This window comes from Rhamphochromis sp. 'chilingali' (assembly GCF_963969265.1).
Source record: "Rhamphochromis sp. 'chilingali' genome assembly, chromosome: 13".
In the NCBI taxonomy this organism is placed as follows: domain Eukaryota; kingdom Metazoa; phylum Chordata; class Actinopteri; order Cichliformes; family Cichlidae; genus Rhamphochromis; species Rhamphochromis sp. 'chilingali'.
Window position 1 is genome coordinate 21,065,673 of NC_137940.1, and position 24,034 is coordinate 21,089,706.

The 24,034-nt window shown below is 41.5% G+C and overlaps 2 protein-coding genes across 5 annotated transcripts in view; both read left to right on the forward strand.

Moving 5' to 3' along the window:
* LOC308408656 (mitogen-activated protein kinase kinase kinase kinase 4) overlaps positions 1-4,732 on the forward strand; it is a 63,187-nt gene extending 58,455 nt beyond the window's left edge. For all 4 annotated transcript variants that reach the window (XM_080901022.1, XM_080901024.1, XM_080901025.1 and 1 more), the window contains one exon: positions 43-4,732. In XM_080901022.1, coding sequence (XP_080757148.1) covers positions 43-126 — 84 coding nt within the window. In that variant the 3' untranslated portion in view covers positions 127-4,732. The remainder of the gene's footprint in view (positions 1-42) is intronic.
* A 2,215-nt stretch (positions 4,733-6,947) lies between these two features.
* myot (myotilin) overlaps positions 6,948-24,034 on the forward strand; it is a 33,489-nt gene continuing 16,402 nt past the window's right edge. Inside the window, exons 1-8 of the mRNA XM_080901314.1 lie at positions 6,948-7,089; positions 13,372-13,404; positions 13,654-13,843; positions 14,050-14,112; positions 14,237-14,378; positions 19,262-19,285; positions 19,967-20,086; positions 20,171-20,372. Of these exons, the coding sequence (XP_080757440.1) occupies positions 13,397-13,404; positions 13,654-13,843; positions 14,050-14,112; positions 14,237-14,378; positions 19,262-19,285; positions 19,967-20,086; positions 20,171-20,372 (749 nt within the window). The 5' untranslated portion in view covers positions 6,948-7,089; positions 13,372-13,396. The remainder of the gene's footprint in view (positions 7,090-13,371; positions 13,405-13,653; positions 13,844-14,049; positions 14,113-14,236; positions 14,379-19,261; positions 19,286-19,966; positions 20,087-20,170; positions 20,373-24,034) is intronic.

Here is a 24,034-nt window from a genome sequence, read left to right on the forward strand (position 1 = left end):
GTTTGTTTGATTTCAGTTCCTAAAAGCACCGTCTTGTTGCAGGTTTTCTTTGCGTCGGTGCAGTCGGGCGGCAGCAGTCAGATTTACTTCATGACTCTCGGACAGAACTCTCTGTTCAACTGGTAACACTGAGACCAGTTACCTCTGGGATCGACTGGTGGGCGTCTGCCTTCATTGTTCTGGGTTATCCTGGTGATGCTTTGTTGTGTGTTTTTTGGCTTTGTGCTGACCTGCGTTGACCTCCGTGAAGTGGTGGATACCATTGCAAGAGTCTGCTCGATTCCTCCATCCGTCCCTCAGCCTTGTGCAGTCGCCATGTTAAACCATTATGATCAACGATTGAGCTGGTCAAAAATCCGCCTGCAGGAAAAAAGCTTGAATTCATCGCTCCATCATCGACTACTGACGCGTGGATCACAGCACTGACGCCTGGACATGATTTGCAGCACAAACACACATCCACAGAAATGTTCAAAGGTACAAGCAGCTGTGCCAGCGTCTTTTTTCCTTTATTTTACGTGACGCTTCACCAAAACAGAGGGCTTCACGTGGACGGTTGTTCTGGGATTTCACATGAACACCTGGCTGTTTGTTCAGCGCCTGGATTTTTTTTTCTTTTTTTCAAGAATCAATTATGACTTAATTATGTGCTTAACAAGTATTTGATTGTGTGCGTTTTAAAATGCCCAGCTCTGATGCTTTTCTGGATCATCGGCATCCTCACACCTGGATCACAGTTGTTGCTGCACACACCAGAGAGTAATCATCACTTAATTTGTGTTTGTCTGTCAGTAGCTTTGTTCACTCTGTACATCACCTGGGCATTTAATGAAATGTGGGCTGCTTCATATCATTCCATCTTTGTTGCTCGTGCCATGATTACGTCCTTGGAGCAGTTTTAGATCCACAGTGTTCGCTGCCTGTCTGCAATACCTCAAAACTGTTCCGGTATTTATGAAGTCCTTGAATTGATAGAATTGCTTTTATCAGAGTGGTAGAACCCAAACAAACTATCATATTACTGTACTGACTCATGTTCTAGTTTATTAAATACATATCACTATTTTATTTAATATATAGCACTATCAAATGTTAGATAGGAATTATTTTCTCACGCAACTAGTCTGCAAAATCGTTATGAAGTGAGGAAAAAAAAAATACTGATGGGTATATTTGCTGCGTTGCATAGTTTGAATTAGTTTGAATATATGTTGCTAGCACAGCCCCTCCCCTCAGCTCTAAGTGTGAGAGGTCAGTCTACCACAGAACTGGACCACGTCATTTAAATCGCATTTCTTTTTGCAAAGGACCTTAAAAGCCATTTACCATAAAAGGAGCAATTTAAATGTGCAGCATAAATAGTGTAGATAAATAGAGATATAAAGCAAGTATAACTCGCTCTTTTTTTTGTATAGCTTGTATATAATCCTGTAAGATGCACTGTTTTCTAAATATTTTATTACACGCCATCTTTACATATATGTACAGAATTGCAGGCTTACGAATGTGAAATTCAATCTTAAAACCGAGTCATGCATGCCCCCCACGGTCTTTGATTGTGAATGTGAGCTGCTCACAGGACTCACAAACTTGGCTGAATCGTCTAAAATCAAATGTGAATTCTGTTTGTTTGATTTTCTTGTTGCGTGTGTAAGAAAGGTGTTTTGCACAGTTGCCCTCTTATACGCGTTACATCAAAAGCCATCCTGTCGTCAGTATTGAAGAGATCACTGCTAACCTTTGGATCAGTATTTGTTACACTACCCACTGTCGGACCAGTTTTTGATGGGGCAACATGTTGAAAATATAAAATATAGGATATGTAGTGAGTTGGGCCTCTTTGTCTTTTATTCAATGAGCTTCAAAGCAAGAAACCAAAGATGAAAGCTTTGATGTATTTGCTTCCTTGATTCTAACAGATTATTCACAAGTGACAACTGATCTCATTTATGAATCAAGTTATTAATTTGATAAACTCTTAGATCACCTTGGAAACTCACCCAGGCCCAAAGTGTTGCAACAAAATACACACAAGTCAATGTTACGAGTGTTTATGTATTAAATATCACAGATGTATGCATTAAGTATTATTTGCTTTGGTAAAGGTAAAGAAATCATTGCGGTTTTCTTACCTTCAAATGTGAATCTGAGTATTTATCCATTTTATTATTCTGTTTCTCCTCTACGAGATTTTGCTTAAACGGCTAACTTTATGTTTTTTACATTATCCTGCACACTCTTGAATTTTGTCGTTATCATAATTGTGCCAAATGTTTTTATATACATTGATACTTTAATTTTACTTTTATTATAGACTTATGACTTGTGAGAAATATTACAGCTGGTTCTGTGAGAATATTTTGAACTGGAAAATGAAATTTTTGTCTTATTGCTAAGTTTTAATCACGTCTTACAACGATTCTTTCGGGGACAGAAGGTGTTTGATTGTCTGACGTACTTAACAAATAGCTTAACGCGGCAATTGTGCATTAACATAGTGGATTGTGACCTAATATTACCAGGCTAAGAGGTGCTCGCTAACAGGGCCAAAATATGCCGTAACTATTAGCTAACTTGCAGCTCCTAGCTAATGCTGTTAGCTGTTATATGAAAGCAAAGCTTGGCTAGCAGTACCAAAATGAGTCACTTGTCTCATAAACAAAAGGACTTGTACACACGTAGCATACTTTGCGCTAATATTTACATAGATTCAGATTGTAAGGCACCTTAAAACTGTTATCCTTGTTTGAAGTGGATAACAACTGAAATTAAATTTGGTTAGATTAAATTCTGGCGAGCATGTCACGAGTAAATACACCTTACCTAGCTTGCTTTTTTTAAATTAACTTTTTTACCAATAATGTTAACATTTTTTAAAACCTGTAGGCTACTGTATATGTGGGTTTTTGTTTTAAGTATGGAATAGGACAAGTACATAGAGACTGTTGCTGTGCTAGCTTGTGGTCAGGCCTACAGGGAAAGGTGACAGTGTAGAACCGACAGCTTTGGTCAGGTTCCTGAGCAGGACCGTGGCCAGACTAGACAGGAGAGCAGACCAAAACCTAGTGCTCCACAGTTCTTATAGTTTTTGTTCAGCTCTAACTTTCAGTTATCGAACAGCCTGTATCTGCTCATCCTGCTTCCACACTCTGTCATACACCTTTAGGGTATATGCTGGGAAATAAACCAGCTCTAAAATGAGTTCTGACTCCATAATTCTCATTTGTCTTCAAAACTGATTAAATTGCAGAGTTCATTATGAAATTCTGTTACAATAACCACTTTTCTTTTACATGGTCTAACATTGGAATGATTGAGAGTATCTGTCTTTCTCTCTGGACTGCTTTAAGTAACAGCATATGAAATCAGCTCATCTGCAAGCTGACCAGTTTGACACCTAATAACAGTTTCCTTTTTATCAGGGTTTATCCATTTATGATCTTAAGCTACTCTTTTAGAGAATGAGGATATTTTTCTGGTTTATTTGAAGCAAAGTGCCTGCTGCTGCCACTCTTTGCTCCCTGTTGCTTAGCACTGGACGATCGCTGTATCACTAATGAGAGCGCGAGGGAACAGCGCACTTCCTCCTACACCTTCCACTGGTTAAAAACGTGATAGATTCTGTATCAGGCCTGTGGTGACTCACATCCTTAACTCTCCCACAAACTCTTTTTCTCTCACTTTTCACAACTCGTTTCCTCTTGCTGCCACTTTTCATCCCCTCGGCATCTTTTCCCCATCTTCAGCTTCATGCTCCCACCCCTGGCTGTCTCTTTAGCTTCCCACGTCCGCTTCCTTTTATTTCAGTTCGGTTCACGGAGACCTGTCGCATCAGATTGCACATCTTTATTGCACCAAGTAGATTTGCACAGCTTTTCAGATTAAAAGTAAGGTTTAATTGATGGAGATGGACCCAAACATTTAGCCCAACCTCGTTATTTCTCCGGATTGTGTTGCAAAGTAGGATGAAGCGTGATACAGGACGGGAAAAAAATGAATACAAAGCAGCTTGCGTTTTTGCAGTATTCACTTAAGTGTCAGCTGTTGTTTTCCACCCTGTGGATGTGATGTGTGGGACAGTGTGATGAAAACTGGTGTTTAAAAAGGCAGAATTCAGTCTTCAAGGAAAGGAAGGACAAAGTTGGAGGAGGTAGTTAGGAGGTTTTAGTCAAGTGTCAATAGGAGGAGCGAGGAAGAGGCTTCAAGAGGCTTAATTTCTTTAAATAATACCTAGAACATATGTTTAGATATCTATATAGCTTTGGTTGTGATGAAGAGAAGGAGGAAGAGGATGTGAAAGGGGTGCTGACTGCATACATTGGCCTTTTAAGATTAAATATTGACATTTATTGCGTCATTCATCAATAAGCAAAATGATTTTCCTGGTGAATTTTGGGGGGGGGGTGATATTTTCCAAAATCCAACTAATTACATGTTACATACATGGTAGTCTGACTTTATTCTTTAGTTGGAAGTTTTTGGTGTTATTTGACCCACAGAACCGTTGTTTTGAGATTATATAAGACCAAATATTATATGGCTAAATATCTGAAAATATATCTGTCTGCTCCTGTGTCATTTATAAGATAATTCTTTTGATACTTTGGTATATTTTTGCACTGGACCTTTGTTTTATGCATTGTACACTGTACCCCTCATGCTTTGATACGAACGCACACTAACTCGTGTTTCCATGTAAAACGGTGAGGCCACAATAAATATGTTGAATCAAGTATCGTCTGTTTCTTTCTAGTTTTCACTGATAGGACGACTTTATTTAATCCACTGATGGGTTGATTTGCACGCTGATATTTCTGATCACACTGCATCTGTCAAAGTGACAAAATATGTTGTGTTTGTCCTTGTTGGCATCAACAGAAACATTCTGTCACTCATTTTCTAATGATGACTCTAATATACTGAAAAGAAAAAGAATATCACATATATGTTTTTAATGCATTTCCCATTTAGAAAGGATCATTTTATTAGACTCAGATTCCTGTTGGCCAAAACTGAAGTGGGGATAGAAGCCACTAACATCGAGACATGCAAGCTCCTTACCATGCATGGACGGTTTCACCCCAAATCCAGCACTTTGACACTGTGCGCCAAGTGGAACGAAGAAAGCCGAGGACCAGTGAGAGTCAGAACAACTGTCCAGGATGAGACGACGAACATCCATGATTTCATCAGGCCACAACTGACCTTGTGCTTGGAGCTTATCTCAAGCAGCAGAAACCTGAGAAAGAAGAGGACCAAGGAGAAGAACCATCGTGGAAGGACAGGCCCCTGCACGGTATGTACCACTGGCAGATAGAGGAAGTTGCTGACATCCAGAAGTCCTACCAGTGGCTGGACAAAGCTGGACTGACAGCACAGAGGCACTAATCATGGCAGCACAAGAACAAGCTCTAAGCACAAGATCCATAGAGGCTGGGGTCTATCACAGCAGGCAAGACCCCAGGTGCAGGCTGTGTAAAGATGCCCCTGAGACAATCCAGCACATAACAGCAGGGTGCAAGATGATAGCAGGCAGGGCATACATGGAACGCCATAACCAAGTGGCCGGCATAGTGTACAGCAGGGGTGCCCAATCCCGGTCCTCGAGAGCTACCGTCCTGCAGCTTTTAGATGCATCCTTGTTCCCACACACCTGAATCAAATGAATGGCTTGTTATCAGGCCTTTGCCAAACATGATGGCATGCTGAAGAGGTAATCAAACCATTTGATTCAGCTGTGTTGGAGTAGGGATGCATCTAAAAGCTGCAGGATAGTAGCTCTCGAGGACTGGGATTGGGCAGCCCTGGTGTACAGGAACATCTGTGCCGAGTATAACCTGGAAGTCTTGAAGTCAAAATGGAAGACGCCACCTAGGGTGGTGGAGAATAACCGAGCTACGATCCTGTGGGACTTCGTAATTCAGACGGGCAAAGTGGTCATGGCTAACCAACAGGACATAGTAGTGGTGGACAAGCAGAGGAAGAGCGTGATACCGAATGACAGCAACATCAGGAAGAAGGAACACAAGACGCTGGAGAAGTACCAAGGGCTCAGAGAAGAGCTCGAGAAGATGTGGAGGGTGAAGGTAGCAGTGCAGATAACTGCACTAGTTATAGTGACGGGGCGATAGTGATAGGGAACAACATTGAAAATCTCTGTCCAGAAGAGCAAGAGCGCAGTCGTAGAAACAGCAAAGATGCTGTACAAGGCGTGCGAGCTCCCAGACCCCTCGCAGAGGACCTGTAGGGATCCTGTATGGATCAATGTAGGTTTTGCATATTCAGGCATGTATTTTAAACTATCCCAGAAGCTTCTATGTCCATTACTTTAATAAGTGAAGCCTTTTGGAATGAGATGATTCTGTTTGATGTACTCAGTATATTGCATCAGTTAGATCTATGTGAAATATGATGAATAAAGCCCTGATGAGCTGAGCTTGAGTGTGATCTGTTTTCCAAGGTTGTGTATTCACGTCTCCCTCCGTCTGTCCGACTCTCTCTGGTTCTCAGGTTTCTACCCAAAGACTCACTGGCACCGGTTGCAGGTTTTCTGGCCCCTGTCTCTCACACTTGGATGAAGTTTGGTCCGGTCATGACGCCTCCGCCACTTTTTGTAATTTCAGATGGAACAATATATCTTTATAGTTTGTGCAGCAACGTGCAACAAGCTAGCTCTGTGTCAGCTATCCATGGTCATTTGGATTTGGCATTAGCTGTGCACATTAGCACAAAGGCATGAGGCACCGGCTGGGGCAGACTTGAGCTTCCCTATTCTCTTTGACCATTAATTAACACTTCACTCTGCTCTAAATTTGCTCCTTCCGTACCCCTCTAACCAAACCCCACGTGGCTTCCTCTCACCCCCCCTCCTCAGCCTCAGATTCCCCCCTAACCCCGTCCCACACCCCAACCTCTTCAACACACACACACACAAGCTCCTGCTTGTGGAGCGTCCAGTAACCAAGCCATGACTGGCAGCCACACAGTCATATAGCAGTTTTGGTTTTAACATTTGGATTTTCTGCTTGTTGGATCAATATATTTGTTGTTATTCTTGGTTTTGTGGCCTGCTGGGGATAAAGCAGACAGGTAAGGATGGGGATATTTTTGCGGAAGTTCACTTCAGATGGGTTAAAGATTGTGTTGAGGATGCAGAGCTGCCTGTTGCTTGTCTAAATTAAGCTAGGAGCATATGACACACAATTACAGCATGGAGGAACTTGTGCAACCCAGCTTGCATTTCAAATCATTAGCTTTTCGGTAGAGACATCCAGAAAGTTTCGCAAAAGTGTAAGTCCAGCATGTGTGGCATGCTTCAAGCCCTGCTCCTTGTCAGGATTCAAAGAAAAGAGAAAGCAAAAGTCAAGTTAATCAGATCATCAAATGGTGTAATTCATTTGGTCCATGGCCAATGAGATCCTGATACTGCAGGCAGTACTGGAGTGACTGAGTTTGCAGCCAGAAGGAAGAGGACAGCTGGAATGATCTGTCTAAAGTTATTTATAATTTATATGCTGCGTCATGTGCTATCTAGCTATATTTCATTGACAATAGTTACCTCGACACGCTATTATTTTAACTACCAACCTTTGTAGCTATGTAACTTCCTACCTACATGCTTATCTAATAACCTACCTTTCTACTCGCCTATCCATCTGTTGATCTACCTACTTACTTTCCCCTGGCTGCCTTCAGCTTCTAGTGACACCACTAAAGATTCTTTGTAGTTACTGTTACAAAACGGCATATATCAAAAGAGAACATCCCAATGCACATCTTTAAATTAGCACAATGATAGTCTTTGAAAAATATATAGGCACACTCAAAGACATTGGTGCAAACTATCCACATAGGATATCGAGTGCAGCAAATGAAGAGGGGAATTTAAAGGGTATAAATAAAAAAAGGAACTGTGTCAGTTACATGTCCTGCAGTGTGAGGCAACATAAGACATACCAGCCAAATTTGAGCTGTGTGTGTGTACAAGCCTGGCATGCCTGTGTGACACTGTGTTCAGCCACTGGGTTCTGGTTGGCCAAAAGAGAGATCAGGTGACCCAGTCTGCGCTAAATTGGTCCTGTGCACAGCCAAGCTGAGGAGGTAGGAGAATTGGAGAGTCATAGGTTGAGGACTAGGACGGTTTCTGGAGTGATGCAACTGAGAAAATTCAAAACGTAATTTCTCTTTGTTATCAGTAGTCCCTTTACAAAGAGTTGGCCTTTGAAATCACCTCTTCACTAAAAAATTAAGTCACTTATTGATAAATGGCTGAATAAGAAAGAAGAGCATGTGCAAAAAGGGTGTAGCTATTGCAGTATACAGTGTGTTAAGTCGATGAGTTGTACAGGGAGCAACAGGCAGGAATGATTTCCTGTGTGGTTCAGTGGTGATTTTTGGTAATTATTTGGTGTTATCCAACATTGTCTTTATCTTGGACAACATCCGCCTCTCCAACACCACTTTAAGGGAGTCCAACTCCATCCCCACAACATTACAGACCAACATACCCAACAACTATGTTGGGTATGTTGGTCTGCTCTGACTTTCTGCTCTGAATTCCGCAAAAAATTTCCAACTGGGAATGTCAAATTTCCGAATTCTGACTTATTTTGGAACGCACCAAAACAACCATTGTTACCAATATTAGCATTTAGCTTAAATTACTACTGTATCTGAACAGTCTCAGAGAAACGCTGGAGTGAACCAAGATTCATGCTGTTAGAGAAGATACAATTTAATTCCTTATCATATCCTGCTGCTATCACAAAACATCATACCATATACAGTATAAACTGACACTAATGCTACATTCACTTACTTAAGAGTCTTCTATTAATTACAAAGATATTTCCTGGAAAGACCCATGTATTAAATATATTTCTTAATGTACAACAATGAATAGTACTAGATTTATAGTTTCAGTTTTTCATAAATAACTAATAATAGCTGTGTGCAGTATGCATCATGTAATGCTACTTTTATCACAACTATTACAACTGAGTAAAGCAACAGTGTGTGCCTTTTTGTATCTTTTCTCTTTGCTGGTGTGCTCTTGGTCTGGTCACAGAGATGTATGGAAAAAGTTTAACATGATGTTTGTGTTTGTGCATTTTGCTTAGCCTGTTATAAACCTCCTACATTCAGTGGTTAATACATTACTCTAGATTTTTGGAGGGTACTTTTCAAAGCCCACAGGTTTATATAAAGGTTGCTTTGTTAGCTAATTTTAACACGGTCCACTTCATTCTGGATTTCTGCTCTAATGTGCCATTCCTGTCCACAGCTGAGAGCTGCTAGTGGCTGAAAGCTTCATGGTGTTGTGTACACCAAAGAGGGATCTGTTTAAATGAGCAAGGCTGGCTGTTTCTTCCTGTTTGTCAGAATCTCCTCGTCGACTGCAGGACAGCTCAGTTTTCTTTGATAACTGTAAATGACACATCTATACATGCTGTTAGTGTATAAAATAGATCATTTATGCTAATAACACAGGTTGGAGGATACGTTTGTGGCACCTGTTAACTATCACCATTCACCGTTTGTAATAGCAAACCAAATGACAAACAGTCATCACCATGACTCATCTCCAAAGGCTGGCTTTCTCCTGTCAGGTGAGAACAGGTGCACTGGAAATGCACTTACTGGAATACTGAACTCAGACAGAGTGCAGCCATCTTCCTCTTTCCCCGTGTTACAGAATCAGTGGGCTCAACATGCTGTTAAAAATACCAGCCATGATTCTTCATTGACACATCAGTGAGCAACACGGAGTCGTGTGCCATACGCATTAGCAAGCCATATTGACAAATTACATGCAAATGTTCAGAGTAGCAGTCTGCCGTAATAGGGACCTACGATTGGTCTAAAGTTATGTGATTTTACATATGCATTATACTGTATTAATGCTTCTCACCACACAGACCAGTCACTGTATTCAGAGCTCTGGTGCAGGAGCCCACCGAACTCCTGGCCATGTTTGACTGGGTATGGCTTCAGGGAAACAGGAGGTCTGAGATGGGTAGCATCTTTCCTCTTTGAGGGCTGCTAAAGGCCAACTGGCAATAAGCTTCTGGACGATCTAGTGATGATGTTTGTTCTCCTTTGGATTCATGTTTTAACATCTTCTGTCAGTCTGGACGTCCTTTCGTCTCACTTTAAACTTTAGGCACTTAGAAAAACTTAATAATCTGAAGGCATGACAGTCTACATCGGACACCCAGGGAGGGAGGTCATACTGAGAAGCCTCCAGCAAGTTGCATTATGGGAAATGTAGGGTCTAATACTGCTCAGTCTTCACCTACACTAAAGCAAAAAGGATGCCACTGTCACCAGTGTCTTTGATTTGCCTGCCGTCAGATAATATCAATGTTACATCCTTGTTTGGGACGTCACTGAACTTGGCTGTCACTGCTTGTGTGCCTCTGTCCATCTGTTGCTTGCCAGGTAGTGGATTTGTTGCACTGCATGAACTTGTCCTGTCCTGTTGTCGCTGCCACAAATTCTGCAGTTATATAAGAGAGACAATTGATACAAAGGGTTTAGCAACAGTTGCTGTTGTATCAGCAGTGGGCTTTAGTACGCGCACACACAGCTGTTTGGAGTGATTATGTGAGGGGAAAACTGGATGTACACACGGATGTCATACATGCCTTAGTTGTTTCTTCTTTCTTAAGCTGTGATCCTCTCATTTAGACAATGTTTAGGCTGTGTTTATTTGACTGCTGTGACCCCATGTAGCACAACTAGTACAAATAGTAACCCAGCTAAGATGTACTGTTGTAGATTAAATGTATATAATTCTAGAGTAAAGACTTTTCTTTACCTCTGCGACTTCGACATGGAGATGCGTTGATTTATCACAGCTCAGACAGTCTGTGCAGTGCTTAGGAGGTGACAAAGTTTAATTTAGCCCAGAAACCTGAACCTCAGGCAGCTCCTTCTCTGAAACCAAGACAGACCTCCCAAGGCCGGAAGGCTGAGATCTGAGGGAGTCTTTTGGGTGTATGAGTCTCCTTATGCCTTCAGTTAGCTCAGATATGGCCATGCTGTTGCCAAACAAAGTCATGGAGAAACAGTGACCTGTTACAAGAGTGATTTGGTGCCCTGTTTGAGGAATCCAGTGTGTGAGCTCAAGCGTTTAAGCTTATATGTTTCCACGTCTAACTTTAGTCTGCGTAAGCGTGCGTGACCATTCATTTGTTTGGGGATGATAAATAGTAATACAAAACATTACTGTGTTTGTATATCACCACCTGAAAGAAACAACAGATCAATAGAAATGCATGTAATCAAGCTTGAATTTAGCTGTATTAAATATAACTGCTGGAGGTTTCTTCCTGTTAAAAGGGAGTTTTTTCTTCCCACTGTTGCCAAGGTCTTCCTCAGAGGGGATTGTCTGATTGTTGGGTTTTCTCTCTAAGGTCTTTACAATATAATTTGCATTGAGGCAAATGTGGCTGTAAAATTTAATTCAAGGCAAACAAAGTGTTGTGTGTTAATTAGTTGTGAAATCCTGTTTTGAAGCTTTGAGTTCAGTATTATAAATGAGGGGTGGAAGTGACTGTGAAACGAACAGCTTGTCAGTTACAAAGTAGCTCCGTCCTGCCTTATTATCTGTTTTACTATCATTTGGACAAAACTTCTTCTTGTTGCAGTAAGATAGTTCTCTCCATTCTGGCCATTTGGAAGAATGCAGATTTAAGGCACATCTTTTTTTATACAGTCTATAAATTAAACCTGTCTAAAGTTTCACTAGACGTGAAATCTCATAATTACATAGGCTTTGTGCACGTTCATTGATCCAAACGTGACGTACAGTCCTGCCAAGATGTTGTTTTAATCAACACCCGACTGTGTGTCTTTTTTAAACAGGGGCTCATCCAGCTTTAATCTCAAGCATTTGTCTGAGGCGTTTTCTGGCCAGGGATGCTCTCAGAAGATTTTACTGATACCAGTGCCGACATCAGTTTTGTTTATAGGCCTACACATGTTCAGCATTAATCCAAAAATGTGTTACTTATTTGATGGTTTACACAAAACAGAAAGACAGCAGAAAGGAGGCTTACAATCCAGGAAATAATTATTTGATCTCTGGCTGAATTTTTAAGTCTGCTCACGTACAAGGAAATGAATAGTTTTTAAATTTTATGCTTGTTGCAATTTAATGGAAAGAGACAGGTTATCGACCAAAGACAGAAAGAAGTATTTCATCCCCTAAAATGCAGTCAGAACAAGCTCCCACAGATTGGCTCAATCAACCTACCAGTCGATCAGTTACAGATTCGCTTGATCTCAACTCGTATGTATAAAGCACACCCGTCCACATGATCAGTTTCTTCCATTCCAACCTCTCCATCACCACGGGCAACACCAGAGAGCTGCCAAAGGACGTCAGGGACAAGGCTGTAGACCTGCACAAGGATGGACTGGACTAAAAGACCATCAGTGCGCTATAATGGATTGAAATCTTGCGATGCAAAGTCACCCTGCTCAAGAAGGCACATATACAGGCCCGTTTTAAGTTTGCCAGTGAACATATAAATGATTCAGTGAAGGGTTGGCAGAAATCAAAAATGTGAGAATGTGTGTGACCCAAAGAACACCATCCCAACACTCCAGCACACCTGTTTGAACCTGTTTTTCTGCTAGGGGTACAGGACAGCTTGACTAACATTAAGCCCCATTAAGAGGCCAATGGATGGAGCAATGAACCATAAAACCAACAGCCAGAACATTGAAGATGGGTCATGGATGGGTCTTCCAGCCTGATACTGACCCAAAACATACCGCCATGTCATGGAGTGGCTGAGCCCGTCTCCAGAGCTCAGTCTGACAGAAAATCTATGGAGGAACGTGAAGCTTTGAGTTGCTGAGCAGCAGCCAAGAAATCTAAAGGATTTAGAGAGTTTCTGTAAAGAGGAGTGGACCAAAGTCCGTCCTGAGACATGTGCAAACCTGCTGAACAACTACATGAAACGCCTCACCACTGTGCTCGCCAGCAAGGGTTTCTAAGCCAAGTATTAAGTCATGTTTATTAAATGAAATGAAACTACCTTCAAATTAGAGACTGTTCACATCTTTGTGAGTAAACTCACAAATTCAGCGGGAGATCACATAATTACTTCCCCACTGCACATGTGACTCGTGTGCAGAAGCAAACAAAAACTGAACCGTGTTTCGAACTGTTGGAAAAAACATTGAATTAATATGATTTAATGGGTTGGAATCTAATTCTTGATTAACATCTTATTAGTTGCTAAAAGTCTGTGCTGGTGCTTTGTAAAATGAAATGTATGTGTTCAGTCATACCTGCAGACACTCATTTCTACAACACTGTAGCACAGCATGTTTGAGAGTGTCCCTTTGTCTTTGCAGGACCTCTGTCACTGCAGCCTGGAACATGGAACAGTAAGTTAGACCTGCACACAAACACACGTTTCCTTTTCATGAACCATAAGTAATACTTGACTCAATTTAACCTAATTTGATCATAAATCTTTACTTTAAATTTCTAATGATTGTAAGATGGAGACTTACTTTTTGTCCTTAACAATAAGGAAAGAATCCCCACAGTGTGACTCTGTATACAGACTTATGTCCTCACAACCCGAGGAAGCATCCAAACACAGATTTATTCATTTCATTATTGGCGATTAGAGTCCAGAAGGTGCAGAAGAAGACAAGCACCATGTCTCTGACCATCTCCTCCTCCTCTGCTGCTGCATCCTCCACTCGTGAGCTCTCCTCCTGCTCCTCCACCATCTCCTCCTCCTCCTCCTCCTCCTCCACTCTCCTCGGTCAGAGACACTCCAGCCTGGTGCAGCCGCTGTGTGTCAGCCCTCAGAGGGTAATTACAGCCATTTAAAATGAGTCATTTCACCTCATTCGATAAAACACACGAGTATGTTTCATTAAGGGGATAAACTGGTTAAATAGCTAAATGTCATTTTAATGTCCTGTAATGTTGAAAGCAACCTTTTTGTAAATAAAGAAATGGACATGGCAAATGATTTTCAAACAAATTAGGTGATTTATATTATTCCATTTCCCCAGACTCAGAGTCCCATCTACAACCAGCAGCATTCAAGCAGCGCAGTGGCTCCCACATTTGTTAAGGTGAAATAAATGTGCACTCTTGTATTTGTTCATGAAAGTGCACAAAGAAAATCAGAAACCATACTCATATGAACCTGTTGTCATACCTTCTCTTGATCATGGTCATCATTGCTCCCTCTGCCAGTGTCTCCACGACGTGTCTACGGTGAAGGGTCAGCTGGTGGTCCTGGAGTGCAGACTGAGGGGGACTCCGCCCCTGCAGGTTATGTGGTACAGAGAGGATGAGCAAATACTGGACTCCGATGATTTTAGGATACTCCGCAAGAGTGAGTGTTTTCATACTTGCTCTGATTTTCCTAAATCTTGGTTCTAACATGTGCCCTCCATACCATTATAAGAGACAGTAATTAAAACTAGACAGCGGAAGGGGGTGATGGAATACACACCCTTCTGCACCTTAGGGTCAGACACACAGGGCAAACAGGATTTAAGCTCTGAAAAAAATGTTTTCCTAGAGAAAACTATAATTTGTATCGCAAAGATTTCTTCACCGTGACTGAAAGCCACTTCCAGTCTACAAAATATTAAATTTTCATATCTGTAGAGTTTATTATATTGATGTGGTGACAGTGTAAAGAATTTCAGTGAGCTGAAATTTGGGAGCCGATTTAAATGGACCTCTATGGGGAACAAACAGGGAGGAGGCTGCACTTTGATGGCATTTGCGAGGAACCGTTACTCCTATGTCACTGAGGATGACACTGAATGAAAGAGGGCAAGGATAGTTACGTGTATATATATATATATATATATATATATATATATATATATATATATATATATATATATATATATATATATATATATATATATATATATTAGGGGTGCAACAATACACAAAATTCACGGTTCGGTTCGATATTTTTTCGATACAAAAAAAAATGTTCATGCCTTTTTAATTTGTCATATATTACATTTTCACGGCACATTCCGCACCACATCTCTGTGCGTTCATCATTTGTTTGAAGCCAGCTCACCTCCTGCAACCACTTTTCCGAGAATACGTGCTTCTTTTGTGGTTTGGACTCCTTCTGATATTTGTTTGGAGGTGGAGGAAGACCAAAGTAATTGCTTAAAGGAGCTTCTTCGACAGAGTTCTAAACAAATATCTGTCCTCCTCCTGAAAATCTTATGTACGCAAACACGCGTTGCAACTTCTTATCTTGTGCGTGTTTTTTATTTTGACAGCGAAAGCGCACCTGCGGACCACTTATGTGCAGCCCTGGTTATTTAGCTCGTCATATTGCAGCCACAGAAATTCTTTTGTCCATGAAACCATAAAGCTGCACTTTCTTTTTGCCTTATAGTCTCATTTGTCATAACTTCTCCGTTTTGTGGTAAGCTTTTCTTTGGCTGTCACTTCTTCACCCCGACCTGTCTTATTTGGCTCAGCAGAACTAAAATATATATTCTGCTGCTTTTACACAGGCACTCACATAACGCTCAGCGATTCTCTGCGCGATCAACCTCTCACATGTTTAAGCTGCGGGAGATTTCACTTGTCATGTTTGCATAGTAAGCTAACGATTAATAAGACGATGTCAGAGGAATTGGTGCGCAAATTATCATCACTCACAGATCAGTGCTGTCGCTCTCTATACACAGTTCGCACGATTGCAAAGTGAAAGCAACAAACAAGCGCAAATTCAAACGCGATTGCAATATGTCACATATTGACAGTGGCTCACCGATGCCAATGACATAATTACCCAGCTACATTTCTGAAAGAATGCAAAAGCATTGACATATATTTGTCCTTCCTACGATAGCCCGATGGGCAGGGCAGAGATAGATTTTGGTAGCCCGACTGGAAAACTCGCTAGCCCCGGGACGTCGGGCTAGCGATATTGCGAGCCCTGTATCTGATTGAGGAATCACTCATCTTTGGAAAAGAGAGTTTATTACAGAGAAATGGCTCTTTCCAAAATAAAAGCTATACTATACGCTTCTTCTGGGCTATATTCTCAGCAGCATATTAAACATATCAGGTCCCCATAAGGAGAATCATGTGCTAACAGCTGTCTAAATGACCTGGGTAAAGTTTGTAGCATGCGTGTTTGTTGTTTTTGTCTGCTTCCACTTGTCTTTGCACTAGGATGATGTCGGTGTAAATGTTCAGTCATATTCGTTGTGTTCCCACTAGTGCTGTCAGCGTTAATCTCGTTGAAATGACGTTAACGCCACAACACGGCAAATCTCCGTTAACGAGCTACCGTGGATTGTCCCGTGCATGGGGCTGGATGGCCAACTGCGCTAACACACTAGCTCCCACCCATGTAATTGAGCATTGCATGGCACATCCAACATACTGTTTTACTTTAGTCCATGACGCGCTTACCTTCAGGGTCATACGTCACATGAAAACCAAAATAATTCCAAACGCCAGATCTGAATGAGGGTGGGGGAGGTTCAATTTGAGGTTCAATATGTATATGTATGTATGTATGTATATATGTATATGAGGAAGAGGGAAAGGAAGTTACAAAACAAAGACAAAACCAGTGTGTCAGTGTAGTTAAAAGGGAGTTTTTCCTTCCCACTGTTGCCAAAGTGCTTGCTCATAGGGGGTCATATGATTGTTGGGTTTTTCTCTGTATCTATGAAGCGCCTTGAGGCGACTTATGTTGTGATTTGGCGCTATATAAATAAAATTGAATTGAATTGAATTGAATAGTTATTGGCATCGGTGAGCCACTGTCAATATGTGACATATTGAAATCGCGTTTGAATTTGCGCTTGTTTTTTGCTTTCACTTTGCAATCACGTGAACTGTGTATAGAGAGCGACAGTACTGATTGGTGAGTGATGATAATTTGCGCACCAATTCCTCTGACATCGTCTTATCAATCGTTAGCTTACTATGCAAACATGACAAGTGAAATCTCCCGCAGCAAGCTTGCACAGAGAATCGCTGAGCATTATGTGAGTGCGTGTGTAAAAGCAGCAGGATATATATTTTAGTTCTGCTGAGCCAAATAAGACAGGTCGGGGTGAAGAAGTGACAGCCAAAGAAAACTGTCACAAAACGGAAAAGTTATGACAAATCAGACTATAAGGCAAAAAGAAAGTGCAGCTTTATGGTTTCACACAGCAAAATCTCCAGTGTTAAATTAACACTAGAGAGGGTCTATATGGGTCCACACCTCTGAGTGTTAAATACAACACTGTTGAGTGTTAAATTAACACTTTTGACAGTGTTATATGTTTAAAAGTAACCTAGTCAGTTTTGAAGATTAACAAAGACTAACACTGAGCAGTGCTGATTTTCTAACACTGGAATATTTCTAACATTTTGAGTTATTTGAGTCCCACTGAAAACACTACGTCCAGATGAACAGATTCAACCTTTTGGAATATAGAATGCAAATGATGGTTGATAAATAGCTGGGTATGGAATATGACCACTGGCTAATTAAGGCCAATTCATAGCCAGTCGCCTCAAGGGACTTTATATTGCATGGCAAAGACCCTACACTGTAAAAGAAAACCCCAACAATCTAACGATCCCCTATGAGCAAGCACTTGGCGACAGTGGGAAGGAAAAACTCCCTTTTAACAGGAAGAAACCTTCAGAAGAACCAGGCTCAAAAAGGGGCAGTCATCTTCCGCGACCGGTTGGGGCATAGACAGCATTGTTTGTTGGAAACATGAAGCCAATACAGAAGAACCCTAAATGTACATTCGGTCTGAAGTCTACCAGATGGCAACAGCTAGCCTAATTGAAACCTATAGAAATCTATAGGAAAACAGCTTTCTTTCTTTCTTTCTTTCTTTCTTTCTTTCTTTCTTTCTTTCTTTCTTTCTTTCTTTCTTTCTTTCTTTCTTTCTTTCTTTCTTTCTTTCTTTCTTTCTTTCTTCCCACCTTAGCTGGTTTTTGCAATCAAGATGGCAACGGTAATAATGCTCATCTTGATGCTACAAAATGGGACTTCAGAGACCAATGGATGATGTTACTGTAGCTATATCAATGTTTTATACAGTCTATATTCTATACTGTCTATGGGGGTTGAGGGGACAGAGTTGCAGTGGTGTATACAAATGGGAAGTCGAAAGATGTGAGTGGAGAAGAAATGCTCAGTTCCCAAGCAGCCTGAGCCTTACTGTGAACTGCCTTTCAGTAATAGGCATAGTTGTAGTGAGAAAGAGCAAAATGCAAGGCAGCACCTCGGAGCAATGTTATCCATCGCCCCTGATCCTCTTCCTCCACGGCCCTGTCTGTCTGTGAGATGAACTTTTGTGGGGATGTCCGTGACTGTTCATGAAATGCTGGGCTTCTCCATCTTCTGGGGCGGGCCTACGGTGGAGCTCTGAAGATGAGGTGCTGCTGAAGATCATGAGTCCTCCTGATCCTGAATGAATTTCAGTCCAAAGTCTTGTAACTCGTATAAAGTTTAAATGAAGTACGGCCAAGCGATAGGGTCCCACAGTGACCTGGGTTGGTGCCTTTTTTTTCGGGTGCTTTCCCATTCAAATGAATGGGGAAAAATTCTGAAGTTTTTTGGGAATTTTGCAGAAACCATGTGACAAATCGGTACCCAAAGTCATAGCTCACCATTCCCAATCGAGCCGCACAAAATGATATAACATGTTGGGGTTGTCTCAAAGCTGCGGGGTGAGTTTCGCAGCAAGATTTCACATGATCAGATGTTTCGCAGCAGAAGAAATTTCAGACTGGGGCTGGGAAGAATAAATCCGACAAATAATAAGAAGTGTGCTACTGCATAGGCGACCTTAATAATCATTAAAAAAAAAAAAAAAGACTGAAACTAGTAGAAACAAAATTAAACATTTTCAAACAATAAAAACTAAACTGACGTAGGAAAAGCTACTCTGGAAACTAACTGCAACTAAACTGGATACAAAAAAATCAAAATCAAAGCTAATTAGAAAATACTAAACTATAATAGCTGGTTTGGATGAAGGATTAAGCAGAAATACACTCCTCGATCTCACCTCTGAAGAGTGTGTAAAGATCCACACCCTGCACTCAAACATCTTTTTATCCCACGGTTAAGAGCTCACACGGGTCAGATTAGAGGCGCTTAGATGTTTTCTATCCAGAAACAGAATTCAATATATACAACTCTGAAAATATTATTACCGTGTAAATTCTCCAGAAATGATCTCATCTCTTTGCTTATTCTTCCAGAGGCCAGTTCTGCATCAGTGCCGGGTGAGTACCTGATGTTAATTACATTCAAACTCAAAGAGAAGCCATTTCCCCAAAGTGTCAAACCTACTCGACATTGTAAGATACAAAAAACAAAAAAACAAAGTCTCTGAAATTACTAAAAGTGATGTTTCTGTGTTGTTATTTAAATTTTCTTTGTTTTGTTTTGTTTTTGAGAGAATCCATGTTCCCCTCTGCAGGTGAATAACTTTCCAAAGCCTGTAAGATCAGAGAAGAAACATGTGCCCTGGATGGTTTATGGTATCGAGCTTATAGAGGATGGAGCATGGATCACATGACCAGAGTCACTGAACTATTAATTTGAGCCTCATGTCTGAATCATCAGTTTTTAAGTCTCTTTAATGGTAAAGTCAGGGCTTCCTGTACTGATCGAAGTGAGGTAGTTAAACCAAAGAGGCGTCTTGCGATCGCAGTAGCTCTCTGTGATGAGAGGGGAAAGTTCTTTCCACTAAAAGAAAGTGAAACACTGACAATTTTACATGTTGTTATACAACAGTGCTACTGGTCTAAGACCGTAAAAGGCCTCCATCTTTAATTGATATGGTCCGTTTGATTTGATAATAGGGGTGTGTTTCTATAACAACCAGGAGCAGTGCGTCTTTGATCATGTGTGAAACTGCAGCCCTGGCGTCTTGATTACCAATGCTGTGTTAACCCCTGCAGAGGAGCTGTGTACGCTGGTGATCACTGAGGCCTTTCCCGAAGACTCTGGCCTGTTTAAGTGTGTGGTCCACAACGCTTTCGGCACTGTCTCCTGCTCAGCCATGCTGGAAGTTTATGACGGTGGGAAGTCCAGTTGTACATACCACAATGTTTTCCAGTTAAAAGTTCACATAGTGACTCTGTTACTTTACACCCCACACGCAGACCTGGACGAGCAGTTGGAGGCCGAGGCCATTCATCAGGAAGCTGTTTCTATCAGGCAAGATAAAGAGGCCATGTCCCAACAAGAGACTTTGTCCTGCAGAGCAAGCAGCAGAGACTTTCCTCCAGGGCTGTCAGACAGTATCAACCTCCCTCCTCCTGAGTGGCCTGACAGCGCTGTAGAAGATGACATCCCTGTTGCAGAGTGAGTGCATGATGGTCTCATGAACATCCAACAGTATCTACAGTGCAGTGCAGTGCTTTTGCATGTTTATCACACTTACATGTTTCAGATCATCAAAGAATTTTAAATATTAGGCAAGGATGACCTGAGTAAATACAAAATGCACTTACTTTTTCTGTGTGAACAAATAATTGCCTCGTGAAGCTAATAACAGCTTGTGCCACCACTGACAGTAAAAACTGCAACCAAGCTTTTGTGATAACTCACAATGAGTCTCACCGAGGATACATTTTGGCCCACTCTTCTATGCAGAGTTGTTTTCATTTGGCTTCATGGGAGGGTGTTTGATGATGAATGGACTATTTAAGCTCATCTTGAAGTTCAAGGTACAAACTGACATCCTGAAGGATTACAGCAAGTCTCAAAAGCAGCAGAGCAGCCCCAGACCATCTCACCATGTTTGACTGTTGGATCATCATTTTATGAAACGCTGTGTTAGATTTATTCCAGATGTAACAGAACTCACACTGTTGCAAAATGTCATTCTACTGCTGCAGTCCCAAAATCTTAGAAATGGCCTTTTAACCATTTCCAGGCAAATATTCAAAAACCTAAGAAATCAGGAAGTGGGGAAAAACACTTTTCACAGCACAGTACAAATATTACATAACTCTGATGTCACTGTTTATGCACACTGATATGTATTTGTGGTTTTATGGCACTATTCAATGTGTATGACTCTACATCCCTGTTTTGTATAAAAAATACCCTTTTTTATTTACGAACTTTAGTTTGTTTTATACTGTATGGTATTGGATATTTCCTTTACGCATTTGTAGTTCTACTTTTATCCAGATGAGGTCGCTGTTATATTATTGCATTATCTCTCTCACCTGACACCGTACAGTCGATACTCCATACTTCTAAGAACGAGCCAGAAGTATGTTTGATAATTGATCAGAAAACAATTTCTACTTTCGGGGGAAACATATTTAAATTTACGCAGTAAATAGAAATAACATGTGTGTACTACGTGTAACGATGCTGAGCTTTCGGAAAAACTAAACCAATCTGCCAGACGTGCGCGGTCACGTCACTCCGCGTGCTGCTCGTGAGCGCGCGGTGTCACCTGTTGCAGTCTTGCCTCGCGCTTCTTCTCCTCAGTGGAGTTTCGGGGCTCGCGCTCTTCCCGCTTCAGTGAGTCCTCTCTCAGGTTTAAGGACAGTGGTGTGGAAACGTTTACCGAGGTAAGAAAGCCCCCGCATGTGTCTGCACCGGTAGCGGCAATACGCATGTTTTTACTACCTGCTGTTAACTTTGGCTGTTTGGACTCCAGCTCGTTTAACTCCGTACTATCGCCGCTTTTTAATCTTCCAACAGGATAATTTTCCTTCCTTGTTTATATCGTGGAAACCTGATATGCTATGTCCTCCTTAAAAGGTCAAACTATGTTTGGAGCGCTTGGAAAGTGAACTTTGGTCTATTTAGGGGGTCGGTGTCATTTGGTTGGTGCTGTTTGACCCAGGCTGTGGGGTAGACGTCATAACTGAAATTAAGCCAATTAAGACATTTACGACGCCGTCAGGTGCGAAACGGTCATTCATCGCTTTTCTGGAGTAGCTTTCAGGCTGTCCTTTCTGTGTATACCATAAATATGTGGCTTTATTTAGCTGTTTAGCTGTGTTTGGTGAGCACAGTCCCCGCTCGGGCCAAGTGGTACCTCAGAATGGGCTATGAGCTCATCAGTACAGTGGCAACTCTACCTTCAAGCCACCGGCGGTCAAACAAAATGCTGTGATTGTCCTCATTCTTCGGTTCACATTCAGCTAGAGCGAGTGTTTGGCGGTGTGAAGTATGTTTGGCTGTCCAGCCTATATGAGCGTTCAGAGCTATGATCTCATCTGTAATGTGAAGAGCAGACATGGCGTTGGTGTCCTTCAGAAACCCCCCCTCTCCCCGGTCTTCCTCTGTGTTACACACAACAACAGTTGTTCAGAAACTGTTGGCAGCAGTCTGGCAATTAAGGTCAAGTTGAGGTTCTTTGGCCGCCATCAAGTTTATCTGATTATCGATTAAATTATTTGATCAGGAAGAGGAAATTATCTGAGGCTGGCAAGGCATCTGTTGGTTTTTCCTACAGTAAAAATAACAGCCCAGATAAATGATGGTGCAGTGTACCTATTATGGCCGGTGTTCTGAGAAACCATCCTACTCTGACAAAACGTCCTACCCGTATTATAATTTGACGGTGACTTGCGACTAAACCTAACCATAACCTTAACCCTAAACATAACCTTAAGAAGTATTCTGGATGGGTGAGAGAAAAAGAAGTTAATTCGGCGTTGGTGTTGTGCGCCTGCGCCGCGTCTGCTCAGAAACATTGGGTAGGATGTTTTTTTTTTTATTTTTATTTTTTTTTTTTTAGGTAGGATTGATTCCCAGAACACCTGTTAAAGAGCACTTTAAAATCTGAAAATGAATGGGTTCGTTTTCTTTGAGGCACTTTGTGTGACCCAGCTGGCACATATAGGAGTGACTTTGTTTTCCATTTTCTTCCTTTTTTCTTTTATTAAGTACCCACAACCACTCACCCCCACCCCAAGTTCCATGGCTGTTACCAAGATATAAAGGGAAATGATAGAATCAAAGAATAGATTCATATTATATCGTTACTGTGTTGCAGTCAGTGAACTTCCATGGAAGTCTTTTTGTGTGCGCGCGTGCGCGTTAAACGGGTTGGGTCACCAGTAAAGTGTCTGCACCTGCCAGCCGATGTCCGAATACCAAGATTAATATAGCTTTGCCCACTTAATCACACAAACACACACACTTTCACAGGATTAGATCACAGACGCACACGGGCACATATATCATGTATTCAGACAGTAGCATTTAAAACACACACAAAAAAAATCCCACACATGGATCAACACATGGAATGCACTGTCATTAATTAACTGAGCCTCTGGCAGGTTAATATCCACTTACACAAAGCAGGAGCGTTTAACCAGTAGGCCTGAGCAGGGTCTGTTTTTTCAGGCCTTCCTCATATTTCACCAGGCTTGTAGGTATATGACACTATTTGTGTGGATATGAGGAATTAACCAATCAGATCTGAGAAAAATTAATCAGAATCAGCTGATTTCTTTGTACAGTGACTTTAGGATATTTAACAAAACCATGCAATGCAGTACATGGGCGTTTGCTGAAAGGCATTAGCTTTTTAAAAAAATTGTGTTGTTTTTTTCCCCCAGAAAATTTCAGCTGTGTACAAAAGTGTATAGGGGGACAGTCGGTGCTGAAAACCTACCTACTTCCGGCGCCACTCCGAGCTGGCAGCCAGTATCAGCAGCTCCAACCTGACAGAGTCCTTTTTTCTCTTTAATATATGTTCCTCTGTTGTTTTGTGTTTATTGTTTTTGTTTTTCTATTGTGGACTGCTGTCCCCCACAATGGAGCTCAGAATTCTATGGACAATGGTGTTCTTTATTACATTTTTTACGGCGTCTTTGTCCGGAGAGCGCGTGGAGGTCCGACCTCCCATTGTTTACAGCAGGGATCAGCTGTTAGCCCTCGGAGCCTCCGCTGCCCTGCCTACCGCCAAGCAAGCTAACATCCCCCGTGAGGTGAGGAGGAAGAGACGCGGTACTCGAGCCGGGATCGGGCGTCGCAGTAAAGTTAGG